We start from the raw sequence: 14,375 nt of genomic DNA on the forward strand, positions 1-14,375 counted from the left end.
TTCTTTCTTTCATTCAATGTCTTTATGAAAAATGTTTGTTGAACATTGTTTGCAAAGAAACACAACAGAATGGCCTCAATTACAACACACCATTGCGGCAAGGACGCAACTGCTGCCAACAAAATAAGGTTGTTGCGCACGCGCCATTTCGGTGGGTTTTTGGATGTTCTCGCCGGACTGCTCACAGGAGAAAGGAGGGGAGGGGAGGGGGGAAAAGAGATCAATGCTGCCAAACTGAGCCGAGAGAGAAAGTTAACAAAAGGAAATAAAAATTAAAAGTTGAATTATTGCTTCTATCGACTTATGAACGTTATGAAAGTCAACATTTATGTACAGAATGTTTCTGCGCAGCTTCCCGTTCGTTGGCAGCAGTCACTCTGTTCCGGGACAGTTGCCTGTGAATTCATGGGGACGTAATTGACCTTTGGCCCTTTGCCTGTGATATCATGAGGATGTAAATGACCTTTGGCCCTTTGCCTGTGATGTCATGAGGATGTAATTGACCTTTGGCCCTTTGCCTGTGGATTCATGAGGACATAAATGACCTTTGGCCCTTTGCCTGTGAATTCACGAGGACGTAAATGACCTTTGGCCCTTTGCCTGTGATGTCACGGGGACGTAAATGACCTTTGGCCCTTTGCCTGTGATGTCATGGGGACGTAAATGACTTTCGGCCCTTCTCCCTCCCCCCCAAATAAAAAATAATAATTCTCATTAAATTTATCAATGAATACAACAAGACTAAGTCTATCACATGCTTGTTTATTAAAGCAATTGTTTTATGTTAAAATGAACTCTTTTGGACATAGAGCAGATTAATGTTTCACATCCTGCACCTTACAGTTCTCCATGCACTTAGTAAAGACATTTATTGTAGCATACAGACAATGACATAGCATTAAAATCCCCTCTATAATCTATATATACCTTTTAAATATAAAAATAAACAAGACTTGAGTAGGACAGCCTTAACCCCGTGGGAAAAGAAACAAGCAGATCTGTAATATAACTTCAGTACGTTGGGCACCTGAAAAAGAGGAAGTTTGGCTTGGAAGTTGTTGCTGACACATATGCGTAACACTCAATGGCATCTATAGGCAGTGGTTAGTACATGCTAGAAAATGGTGAGTATTGAGATCTGGTGTTGAAATTGCTTGTTGGTTGATAGCCGGAAAAGTGACGAGGCTCCGAGTTGACCGGGAGGAGCAGGAGGCCAGAGAGCTCGTCATTCTGGCAGCGACTCATCAACTCTTTGTAATGGACTCGCTCCTTAGTGGCAGGGTCAGTGAGATCCTTTGCGTGGTTGGAGTCCTCCTGCAGGATCCTGGCAGTGTTGCCGTCGATCATCTTGGACTTCAGCGCCTCCGTGATGGACACACGGCCCGAGTGGTTGGGGTCCACCAGACCGCCGGTGAGGTACTGGGCTTCCAGGTATTGGTGAGCACTCTCAGTGGGCAGCCAGCCCTTCTGGACAGCCACCCCTACAGAGAGACGTTCTTTTGTGACGGGGTCTTCGAGCCCAGTGAAAGCTTTTTGCGCGTTGAGCAGCCTTCTCTCATGGATTTTGTCGATCAGGTTCCTCTCTACTGCCTTGTGGACCGAGTGCCTTTCCCTGGTCGTGACATCGATGATCCCACCTGTGGCTGCCTGTGCTTCCAGCAGCCTTTGAGCAGTGATGGGATCTAATAGTTTCTTGTTCATGGCATTTGTGATAGACAACCTTGAATTAGTGGTATGATCATAGACTCCAGCTATGGGTTGCTGATCCTTGTTACTGTGTGCTTTGTAGGTCATAAAGCTCGGGCTAGAGTAACTTGACGAATGATACGTTGGAGAAATTGGTGGCATGGAATTTATTGAGCCTATATGTAATGCTGTTGGCTTGGTTTCACCTGCTACTAGCAGTGCAAACTCAGATATTGGGAGCTTTCCTTCCCTATAAAGTTGCAGCTCTTCTTTCGTGATTCTTCTGTCCTTCAAAGCGGCCTCAATGGAATATTGTTTGCCACTTTTCTTGTCTCGAAGGACAGAGGTTTCTCCTGATGGACCATGGGTGGAAATCTCTTCCCAGTCACATTCCAGTTCCTGCAATTGGATGTATTGTTGCCTATCTATCAGGTTCTTTTTGTAAGCCTCATAGGGTGACAAGTCCTCCCCGGTAATTGGATCCACAATGGATATCTTAGTGGACATGTTGGTTTCTCTCATCTGCATGTCTCGATGACGAGCTTCTTCCCTGCTGATCTGCGACTCAAGATCTCTGACCGTGTACTCTTTCTCGTGGATTTTGTCTCTCTCCTTCATGATCTCTCTCTCTATCCACGTCAGTTTAGTATCCAGCTCCTGCTTCCTTTGCTTTTCTTTGTCGTGTATCTGACTCAGACGCTTGGATTCCTCTTTATGGACATGTGTCTTTTGATCTCTTTCACTCTCTAGATTTTTCAGTTCCTCCTCCAGAGATGCCTTCTCGCGGAGAGCAGCGTCCCTGTCCTGCTTCAGCTCAGATTCTACACAGGACCGCGATACCACTGAATCTTCTAATTTCTCGCCCCTATCTTTAATCCTTCTTAGCTCTTCCTCCACATCCAGCCTGGCGTTCTTCTCCTTGAGGAACAATTCTCGAGCACGGGCTCGCTCCTCCTCCAAGGCCTTATCTTTTTCTACCCGGATAACTTCTCTGCAGATCAGTTTTTCCTGAGATTTTTCTTTGTGCAAAATCTCCAAATGGAGTAGAATTTTTTTAATGTCAGTGTCCAAATTGATGGCTTTATTTCTCTCTTGGTCTAGTTGCTGACGAAGAGATCCAGCTACTTTTTCAAGTATTGGATCTTTTTCTACTTTGAGGACTTCTTCGGTGACGATCTTCTCTTCCACTGGAGGCGGAGCTGACTCCACCTCACGTATCCTGTATTTGATGTGTTTTATTTCATTCTCGACCTCTCGTCGAATACCCCTTTCTTCCTCAAGGTTTAGTTCGGCCTCTTTTTCCTGCACAAGAGCCTTTAGGTTCTGAACCTCTCTCTCCAGGGTACGTCTTTGTTTGCGTTCCTCATCCAAGGTTTTGCCCAGCTTGTCGTGCTCTATGGTGAGTTTAGGATCTTTTTCTAAACGAACCACTTCCTTAATAACAATCTTCTCTTCGGGTTTCTGTCTGTGCAGCAGGGAGAGCATGTTCTGCAAGTCAAATACCAGTGATTCAATATTCCTTCGTTTCTCCGCTCCTTCGCGAACTGTTTTCCGCAGGCGCACCACTTCTTTCTCCAGCATTGGATCGTCTTCATACTTAATGACATCCTTGGTCACCACTTTGGTCTCAATCTTAGACCGCTCTTTGCGCCATTCGTCTCTTTCGCTCTTCAACCTCTTAATCTTTACTTGCGAATCACTGTAGTCATCATCCATCTCAGGGAGCCGACGCTTGTGCTCATCAATCGCTTTGAGCATTTCTGGGCTCTTTTGAAGCTTCACAATCTCTTGTGTGATATCTTTGTACTGAATTTGAGGTTTCCTATCCTTGAGGACTTCCAGGTCTCCCTGTGCTATGGTGAATTCCATCTCCACGTCACCCCTTCTTTTTGCAGTTTCTCGTATTTCTTTTTTTAATTTTTTTATCTCTTTCTCAGTTTCTGGAAGGACACAGAAATTCTCACGAACAATTTCCTTAATTTCTATTTTTGGTTTCTGGTCGACAATAATTCTGTATTTCCTCTGCAACTCACTCAGTTCTTTGTCTAAGACACTATTTTTCTGGCTTTCGTCCTCGCAAAGGTTTCTGAGCCTGGCTAAGTCCTTTTCAAGTTGAGGGTCCTTTTCTACCTTCTTGATCTCCTTAATCATGACCTTTGGATCAGTCTTTCCTGATTGCTTCTCCAGGGTCTCAATTTGAGTTCTTATTAACCGTATCTTTTCAGTCAGTGATTGCCTCTTCTGACCCTCCTCGTCAATCTCGCTTTGAAGACTTCTAGAGGCCTTCAGCATAACCGGGTCCTTTTCCACCTTGACCCTTTCAATCATGACAACCTTTTCTTTGATGTTGACTGGTTTCTGCTCAAGAATGGTGACCTCTCTTGTTAGGCGGTCCCAATCGGTAATGGTTATTTGCTTCTCTCTTCTCAGAATGCTGATTTCACTGCGTAGATTTTCAGCTTCAACATCTAACGCAGGGCTCCTCTCAACCTGCTTCACTTCTTTGGTGAGCAGGCCAGGTTTGGTGTTCTTTTGCTCATCTTCTAGCAGAATGATTTTCTTATTAGTTGAATTTATGTCGTTCTGGATTCCCTGTCTTTGTTTCCTTACATCGTGGATTTTGTTACGCAAAACAGGGAGGTTGTTTTCGACCTTGGGGTCCCTGTAGTACTCCACCACCTCTTTTTCTTCTGTTTTATCCACAGGTCTTCGTGTCCTTAGAAGACTAAGTCTTTTGCTCTGCTCTTGTAGAGTTGCTTCAGCTAATTTGGTCTTTTTCTCTTCGTCTTTGAGCTGTTGTTGGAGATCAGTGCCTTTCCGAGCGAACTGCGCATTTTCTGACTGTACATTCTGTTGCATAACCACTTCACCCACTGGACTTTCTTGTTGCTTGAGAGAGAAAAGAATGAGAAGTTTCAGAACTTTGTTTCATAATTTACATAGAATTACACAGCATTTACAGCACAGAAGCAGGCCATTCGGCCCAACTGGTCCATGCCGGTGTTTATGCTCCACACGAGCCTCCTCCCACCCTACTTCATCTAACCTTATCAGCATATTCTTCGATTCCTTTCTCCCTCATGTGTTTATCTAGCTTCCCCTTAAATGTATCTATGATATTCGCCTCAACTACTCCCTGTGGTAGCGAGTTCCACATTCTCACCACTCTCTGGGTAAAAGAGTTTCTCCTGAATTCCTTAATGGATTTATTAGTGACCATCTTATATTTGTATAGTATTGGTGTTCGAAAGCAATTGAGGCTCATTCATCTGACCATCAGACCTAATAACAACGCTCAGTTTCCTAAGCAATGACACAATGGGTCAACCTTTGTGGCTAATTAGTGGCAATTGGGAACTTTCACAATATCCACTCGTACCCAGCCAGAACTGGATGAATTGATTTTTTTAAAAACTTTTAATAATACTAAGGGTAAAGTGCTTTGTCCTAATCATCGGGGTAGGATTTGAATCCAGTCTCTTAAGGAGAAGCCCAGCATTCCACCTAAATGTGAAGCCTATAATCATCTTCATTTAATTTGTTTTACTTTGGTGCTGCATTGTTAGACAGTGACACCATCAGGTACTTTCAGGTAAAGTACAGGATGGGATTGGATGTAATGTGTTGTCCACTGTATCTAAAAATGGTCTTTATACCATGAACCTTAAAACAAAGGATTGCCCCATGCTGACATGACCATTCGCCATAGGTCTGTCTAACTGATGTTATTAAGTTCTCCCTTTAAGCAGCTCGCTGAGGCAGGCTCTTGCATTAAAATGTGATGGAATACTCTCTACTTGCCTGGATGAGTGCAGCTCCAACAACACTCAAGAAGCTCGACACCATCCAGGACAAAGCAGCCCACTTGATTGGCATCCCATCCACCACCTCAAACATTCACTCCCTCCACCACCGGCGCACCGTGGCTGCAGTGTGTACCATCTACAAGGTGACTTCACCTGACAAAGGAGCAGCGCTCCGAAAGCTTGTGATTTCAAATAAAGCTGTTGGACTATAACCTGGTGTTGTGTGACTTCCCACATTTGTCCACCCCAGTTCAACACCGGCAGGTCCTCTAATAATGGCTTGGGACTTCACACGACTTGCATAAAATCTAATGCACTACAGAGAAAGTCTGGACTTGTCCAGTAAATCTGAGATTCATCTCAATGCAAATATATGACCCACATGCTCTCCCCTTCTCTTCTGAAGACACTGACCTGACTCATTCTGGACTATGAAGTGACTCCGGTACTTTTATGTATGATCCTAGGTCACAATTGTCAATATCCACATGAGGGCAAAGTCTCCAGCAGGGGTCGCTGGATGGCAATCAGGAGTAAGTACCCTGGCTGATTTTTATTTTGTCCCTCTCAAGTTCAGGGACACTGAGGCCAATTTTAGGGGTTTTCATTTAAACTGGCAGGAGCAGCTGATTGCTGTGTTGAGCCAGGCTTTCTCAGTGATCCTATTATGGTTGGTGCTGCTTCTAGGGAGTAGAGATGTCCCCTACAAGAGTCACTTAGACTAGTGTTCAGAGACCGATTTCATCTTTAGAAGTTGTGCCAAGGTATGAAAATTAAATACTTCAACCTAGAGTATGAAGGTCTGAGATGGCCTCTCAATGCCAAGCAGCCTGGGAAGCCACATCAGCCATGGCTCAGTGGGTTGCACTCTCTAGGTGGGAGGGGCTAGGAGTGAGCCAGGTGTGACTGGTTGCCTGATTGCAGCTGGGTGTTGGAGGAAGTTTTGTAAAAAGTTGGTGGTGGGTTTGGGGTTTTGTTTTCAGGTTTTAGGGCCTTTTTGGCCCACAAAAAACAGCCAGATGGCTGCTGAGGGGTCCGGAGTGCCGGGCCCCTCAGAGGACAATATTCCCAAGAGGAATTTAATTAGGGAAGAAACTGTGGTGGGAAGGGGGAAAAAAAGGCCCAAAGATTTGGGCCGGGACCTCAGGAGGTTTGGTAAAGAAAATACGGTGGTGGTGCAATGTGAAGATAAGAAGATTCGAGCCTGGGATATAATCCAGGCGGTTCATGAGGACTGTGGTGAGGGAAGCTGTTTTGCCTGTTGACCAAAACCAAATGTGGGATTTGAGGTGACGGTCAGTGGCCGTGAGGAGGTGGAAAAACTGCTGCTCAGTCTGAAAGTTGGTGAGAAATTCTTGGAGGTGACTCTGCTATATTCAGAGGAGGTGGTGGTTTCATTTTTGAACTTGCCTGTGTACATCGAGGACGAAGTGCTGAGCAAAAAGTTGGAGTCGTGGGATATTAAAATCTGTTCTGAAATAAAGAGGAGGTACTATCCGGGAACACGGGCAGCAGACAGAACCCGGTATGTAAAGGTGCGGTTCCCAGAGGGGGTGAGGTCTTTGCCTTACAGTATGAAGTTCGAGACACTGGAGGGAGTGCAGTACTTTCGTGTGCTGCACGATAACCAAGTAAAGGTGTGTTACTATTGTCTGGGACGTGACCATCTCGTGAGAAACTGTCCTGATTTGTATTGTTACAATTGTGGTGAGTCGGGACATATCGCTCGGAGCTGCAAGGCGGAGAGCTGTGGGGTGTGTCGTAAAGGCCCCACCCGCTGTGAGTGTGTGGCAGAAGGGAGCGAAATGAGTGATGAGATGGGAGAAGGAGCACGAGAGGAGTGTGGAACGGCCGGAGGTGCGGTGCAGTCGGAGGACACAGCCGGTAAAATGAAGGAAAAAGGAGCACAGGAAGAGGCAGAGGATGGTGGAGCGGAGATCGAGATGGAGATGGCGGAAAACACGGCGAGTGCTGTGGAGCGGAACAAAGACAGCAGCGGGCAGCGAGGGTCGAGTGCAGACTCGAGCCTTAGTGCAGTTCGGCTCCCCCTGGGGAGTCTGGTGTCTGCGGGGGGAGAGGAGGCAGGAGTGGGGTGTGTGGTGGATGTGAGTGCTCCGGGGAGAGGCGGGGAGTTGGATATTTTGGTGAGCGGGAGGGGGCAGGGCGGGGAGAGGGTGCAAGAGGCAGGAGCCTTAAAGGGATAGCAGGATGGGATCAGCGACATAGAGACGTCAGAAGGGAACAATTTAGGTGCGCCATTGTTCCATGCAGAGAGGGAACAGGGTGCAAGGGTCAGAGGTGGAGATGTGGTCGAAGGGAGCGGAACATCTGACGGGGAGCAGGATTATGTATCTGATGGGGAGCAGGCACAGGGGGTTGCAGAAGAGCTTGAGTGTGAGGAATTAGTGAGGAATTAGAGGGGGACAGAGACATGGAAGTCGGGGATGGGGTGGCATCATGTGGAAAGGGAAAGGTTAGTGAGGGGCAGAAGGAGGGAGAAAGGGCAGCTCCTGGGTTCAAACTTATTGCAAGGAAGAGGCTGAAACAGCAGGGAGGGGTCAAACAGGAGGTGAAAAAGAGCCAGAGGCTGCAGGAAAAAGCAACAGCTGCCCGAAAAGTTGAGAAGGCGCATGAGAGGAGGGAAGAGCCAGAGATCAAATGATGGGGAGTTTATCAGGCATACTTCCCTTCTTTGGAGCCATGATTACATTGGTCTCGATTAATGTGAACGGACTGAGGGGTGAGAAGAAATTGCAGCAGTTGTTGCAGGGTTTTAAAGGCACGGACTTGTTGTGTCTGCAAGAAACCTTTTGGGATGAGGATATTCTAGAAAGAGTTCAGAAGGTTTGGAAGGGAGAGGTGTTTGCAAGTTGTGCAAACAATAACCGTAGAGGGGTGGCTGTTTTGGTGAGTCCGTCCATAGAAGAGAACGTTGCCTTGGTGGACAAGGACACTGAGGGGAGATTTTTATGGCTAAGGGTAAAAATGGAGGGATTTAATTGTGATCTCTTTAATATCTATGCACCGAACGACCATTGCAAGCGTCGTGAGTTTTTTCGGGGGTTATTCACTGAAGTGGCAGAGGTGGAAAATCCTTGTATAGTGGGGGATTTTAATGTATTTTTATCTTGGATGGATATTTCAGCCCAGATGACCTTTAAAGATGATAACTCCAGAAGGATGATTGTAAAAATGATGGCAAATTTAAATTTGAGAGACTTATGGAGGGACCGGAACCCCATAAAAAGGGAGTTCTCCAGAGCAGGTTGGGTGGGCGATGTTTTAAAACAGAGCCGAATAGATTTTGTGTTAATGCGGGAAGGGTTAAGTTCGGAGGTGATGGAAATTTATTATAAAAAAGTATTTTTTAGTGATCACTTGGCTTTGGTTCTTAGAATTAGGAACAGCAGAGTTAAGATCGGTTCAGGGGTGTGGATTTTAAACAATCAATACCTGAAAGAAATTGCTTATAAAGAAGGGATTATAAATATAATAAAGAATGCTCGGAAGGAACTTTTGTTCTTGAAAGAAAGAAGAGTTTGGTGGGACAATTTCAAATATGAGGTAAAAGTTTTTTCGGTACGTTATGGGAAAAAGAGGGCAGCAGCTAACTGGCATCGAGAAGAGAATATAAACAAAAGGTTTACGGATGTCTGTAAAGCAGTTGACGGAGGGGATAAGGGAGCTGAGACTAAGTTCTGGGTGCTAAAGGAAGAGTGGGAATTATTGCAAGCTGAAAAATGCAAGGGGGCCATTCTCCGTGCAAAGGCTAGAGATGCATTGGAGGGCGAAAGATGCACTAGATATTTTCTAGAGCAAGAGAAGCTGCGACAGAGATTATCGTTAATTGAGGAGTTGAAGGTTGGGGATAAGATCATTCATGAAAGTGAGGAGATTTTAGAGGCGGCTAGCAGCTTTTATCAAGAGCTATATACAAAAGAAGACATTTCCAATTTGGCGATGGAGAAGGTTACTGCTTTTATTGAAGAGGGTTTAAAGGAGGATGAGAGAAGCATGTGTGATAAAGAAGTAGGATTAGCGGAAATAAAAGTAGCAATAAGTGGAATGAAGGGGGGGAAAAGCCCAGGGTCCGATGGACTAAGTGCAGAATTTTATAAGAAATTTTTCGAGATTTTAAGTCCATTGCTCTTAGAAGTTTTTAAGGAAATTAAAATTGAGGGAAGCCTGACCCCATCTATGAGGAGAGGTATAAGCTTAGCTTATAAAAATAAAGGGGATAGACGGGATCTGAAGAATTGGAGGCCCATCACACTATTAAATGTGGATTATAAAATCTTGGCGAGGGTTATGGCAAATCGTTTGAAGGAGGTGTTACCGGAGATAGTTTGGCCCTCTCGGTCCTATGGGGTCATAGGCCGGGACATTGCAGACTCTGTGGTCTCAATCCGAGATGCGATAGAGCTCATGGAAGAGAGTGGGAGGGAGGCTTATGTATAAAGATAGATCAAGAGAAAGCCTTTGATAGGGTCTCTCATGAGCTTTTATTGAAGGTTTTGGAAGCATTTGGTTTCAAGGAAAATTTCATTCAGTGGATAAGGATTTTTTATTCAAACATATTTAGCTGTGTTAAATGTAATGGTTTTTTATCCAAGTATTTTCCGATACAGAGATCAGTGAGACAGGGTTGTCCCCTGTCCCCATTGCTGTACACATTGGTAGCAGAACCATTAGGTTACATGATGCGAAAGAACCAAGGTGTAGTTGGTATTGTGGTTCCCAGTTCTGGGCTGGTGTCGGTGATACACCAATATGCAGATGACACAACCTTAACATTGAGAAATGGGGAGTCAGTGAGGAAAGCTATGGATGTAGTGGAGGAATATTGTAGAGCTTCAGGTGCCAGAGTGAATTATAGTAAGTCCCAATGCCTGGTTGCAGGGAGGGGTAGGGGGGAATGGTTGGGGGAATGTCCCTTTAAGGTGGTGGAGGTTTTGGAAGTTCTGGGGGTGCATATGGGGTGGAAGAAAGACAGGGAAGAAGTGGATCGATTAAATTGGGAACCGAAGGTTATGAAAATTAAAAAGATTTTGGGAAGATGGGAAAGAAGGTGGTTGAAAGTGCAAGGAAGAGCGACAGTGGTGTCTGCTCTCCTGCTATCTAAGCTATGGTACTTATTGACGGTGGAGGATATTCCTGAATGGGCGGAAAAGTCCATCCGAGAGGCTTGTGTGAGGTTTTTATGGGAAGGGAAACCAGCCTTGGTGGCTTACAATACCATCATTGGACGGAGAAATCAGGGAGGACTCAATTTCCCAGATATTGATTTGAAGAAAAATCCTTTAGAATCAAATGGGTGAAGAGATTTCTTCAGAAGTCAAATACAAATTTTTGGAAGAGTTCTTTTGAGCATTTTTTAAAACGAAGTGGGATAGGAGGGCAGGGGGTATTGTATATGGAATACAATAATATGTTTTTGAAATCGATTAAACTTCTCCCTAGGTTTTATAAGGGGGTTGTAGAGACTTGGGCTCAATTTTTAAAAAGTGTGCAGTTTATGCCCAAGGGGGCTGAGGAATTTTTAGAACAGCCCTTATTTTTGAATAGGTGGGTCAACATCGAAGGAGAGGTTTCATTTAATCAAGCTTTTATAAAAGCTGGGATTATATCTGTGAAAGATGTATTATACGAGGTGATTCCAGGTTGGTTGCCGGAAGCGATAGTGAGGGACATGGTGTGGGAGGAGCATCAGGAGGTAGAAGGAAAAGCAATATTCCTATTGTATGAGAAGATTGTGAGGGCAATGCCACAGGATTGGATGGAAGAAATAAATGCGGAAATCTCCAAAGGAAGTAAAATGCGTCCTGCTTTTCCAAGCTTTGTACTGGAGAAAGGGGGAGAGTTGGTCCAATTTGACAAAACTGTAATACTCGAGATTTCTATGAGGTATTCAGAGAATGGAGATTCAAGACACCTGCTGGTCAGGAGTTTTGGCAGAGTATATACCCACAGCTGGACTTCAACAGGATTTGGAAGGGAGTGTGGGCGAATTTTAAATGCCCAGAATGGATTGAACTGGATTTTAAATTGGCTCATAACCGGATTTTTACCATGACAGTCTTGTGCAAGATTGGACGAGTGGAGGCGGCAACTTGCCCAATGTGTGGGACACAGGATGAGACTCTGTCCCATTTACTGGTGTTATGTCCGCAGTTAAATGACTTTAAGTACTATGTTCGACAGTTGTGTGAAGCTTTTTTGCTGGGTGGGGACCGAAGAGCGAGAATGGGAATCCTGTGGGACTCAATTTTGAGATGGGGATTGCAGGAGAGTCTGCCAGAGTCTAGCGGAGCGGCAATTAATTTAATGTTCAGTTTGGCTAGATTTGTGATTGTGCAAAGAAGGAATGCTCTGTTTTTTAAGGGGAGGAGAATCAATCTAAAAGAGTATTTTGAATATAAGCTAAAAGATCATTATAAGGCTCTGTGGATGTTTTATTCAGAAAGGAATTTAAGGACAGTATTTTACAACCAATTTTTAAAGTACAATCGATTAATATATGTTACAGGTGACAAATTAAACTTCAGGTTTTGATGTTAAAATGTGGTGGCGGAATGGCTGTGCAGAGCAGTGGAATTGATTTGTATCATACAATATAATGATCACGATGTTGTAAATGTTCTTAATGTTCAATAAGGTATAATAAAATTTTAAAAAAGTGGGTAGCACACTCGCCTCTGAGTCAGAAGGTTGTGGGTTCAAGTCCCACTCCAGAGACTTGAGCCCATAAATCCAGGCTGACACTCCCAGTGCAACACTGAGGGAGTGCTGCACTGTCAGAGGTGCCGCCGTTCGGATGAGATGTTAAACCGAAGCCCCGTCTGCTCTCTCAGGTGGACGAAAAAGATCCCATGACACGCGAGCAGGGGAGTTCTCCCCGGTGTCCTGTCCAATATTTATCCCTCAACCAACATCAAGAAAACATGATCTGGTCACTATCTCATTGTTATTTGTGGGACTTCGTTAATTGGCTGCCGTGTTTCTGACGTTACAACAATGACTACACTTCAAAAGTACTTCATTGGTTGTAAAGCGCTTTGGGGCATCCTGAATGGCGTGATATAAAAGTAAGTCTTTCCTTACATAGATGGTATATCCTCAGGGAGTCATTGGCCTCCACATAGCCTACTACGGGATGACCATTCATCACCGGCCAGAAGGAAGGGTTGACCATGGGCTGCAGAGCACTATAGCCAGTGTGAGCGATCCCAGAACTGAGTGAGGTACCACATCCAATGACAGTGACGAGAGTACACGGAAATATCAACACTCGGGTGATAAAACCCTTCAATTGGTATCATCCACTATTACCTTCTGCTTAACCTTCGTCACATATTCCAGCTGGTTCAGGAGTTGGTCGTTTGATGAAGAGACTTCAGCAAAGCGTTTAACCGTGTCCTTCTCCTGCAAAAAAACAGGAAAAAAATGATTCCAGAGCTGTGAGAATTCACTGGAGTGTGCGCCTGGGAAGGGAGGAAGCATTATAATCATACAGCACAGAAGGAGGCCATTCGGCCCATTGTGCTTGTGTCGGCTCTCCCACTCCCCTTCTCTTTCCCCATATTTCAAGTATTTATCCAATCCCCTTTTGAAAGTTATTGTTGAATCTGCTTCCACCACCCTTTCAGGCAGCGCATTCCTGATCATAACAACTTGCTGCATTAAAAAAAAATTCTCCTCATCTCCCCTCTGGTTCTTTTGCTAATTATCTTAAATCTGTGTCCTCTGGTTATCAACCCTCCTGTCAGTGTAAACCCCTCATAATTTTAAACATCTCTATTAAATTTCCCCTTAACCTTCACTGCTGTAACGAGAACAACCCCAGCTTCTCCAGTCTCTCAGCATAGCTGAAGTCCCTCATCCCTGGTACCATTCTAGTAAATCTCCACTGCACTTTGAGGTCCACAGTCCATCACAGAGTGTATGCCAGTCCCCACATATCCACCAATATAGGATCTTGACGCAAAGATGACTGGTCTGGGCTAGGCCTATATTCCCTAAAATGAGGGGTGATCTCATTGAAACAGAAAATTCATACAGGGCTTGACAGGGTAGATGCTGGGAGGATGTTTCCCCTGGCTGGGGAGTCTAGAACTAGTGCTCACTGTCTCAGAATAAGGGGTCGGCCATTTAGGACTGAGATGAGGAGAAATTTCTTCACTCGGAGGGTGGTGAATCTTTGTAATTCTCTACCCCAGAGGGCTGCGGAGGCTCAGCCGTTGAGTATATTCAAGACAGAGATCCATAGATTTTTGGACTCTAGGGGAATCAAGGGATATGGGGATAGTGCAGGAAGGTGGAGTTGAGGTAGAAGATCAGCCATAATCTTACTGAATGGCGGAGCAGGCTCGAGGGGCCGAATGGCCTACTCCTGCTCCTATTTCTTATGTTCTTATGGTTTAAGTGCTGAGCACTGGATATTTGGCTTATAATGTGGCTGAGGGTCCTCCTGACGTCTCAGCGAGTTTATCCAGGGATTAGCTGATCTGTAATTGACCATGAAGCTCCCAGGAGTGATCCTTGGTCTGTGCTGGGCCAGCCGACCTCGGCAAGAGGCAGTGGCTGTCCTGCTTTAAGTAGTCCAAGAGCTTCCTAGCAACCCGTGCAGGAGAGTTGCACCAGTGTGGACATCGGGTGAGCACAGAATCAGGCTCTGCTGTCTTGTGTCCCAGGATCGAATATCCTCAATTTTCTGAATGGCGATCTTGTATCGCTGCCCTTAACCTGTTAGAAATGGACACTTGGCACTAAAACAACGACGAGCGGAAAAGATGGGCTTCACAAATGAACGGTGGTCATGGTTGGGGGGTCAATGGAACTGTACATAGGATTACGTAGAATTTTACAGCAGAGAAACAGGCCATT

The 14,375-nt window shown here is 45.1% G+C and overlaps 1 protein-coding gene across 4 annotated transcripts in view; it reads right to left on the reverse strand.

Moving 5' to 3' along the window:
• Nucleotides 1–746: 746 nt before the first annotated feature.
• The window catches only part of LOC147102621 (envoplakin-like), a 92,923-nt gene continuing 79,294 nt past the window's right edge, over nucleotides 747–14,375 (reverse strand). For all 4 annotated transcript variants that reach the window (XM_085963282.1, XM_085963280.1, XM_085963279.1 and 1 more), the window contains 2 exons: nucleotides 12,822–12,914; nucleotides 747–4,575 (listed from right to left, as the gene is read on the reverse strand). In XM_085963282.1, the coding sequence (XP_085819408.1) occupies nucleotides 1,105–4,575; nucleotides 12,822–12,914 (3,564 nt within the window). In that variant the 3' untranslated portion in view covers nucleotides 747–1,104. The remainder of the gene's footprint in view (nucleotides 4,576–12,821; nucleotides 12,915–14,375) is intronic.

This window comes from Somniosus microcephalus, chromosome 21, assembly GCF_052327205.1.
Source record: "Somniosus microcephalus isolate GS21.2 chromosome 21, FLI_Smic_1.0, whole genome shotgun sequence".
In the NCBI taxonomy this organism is placed as follows: domain Eukaryota; kingdom Metazoa; phylum Chordata; class Chondrichthyes; order Squaliformes; family Somniosidae; genus Somniosus; species Somniosus microcephalus.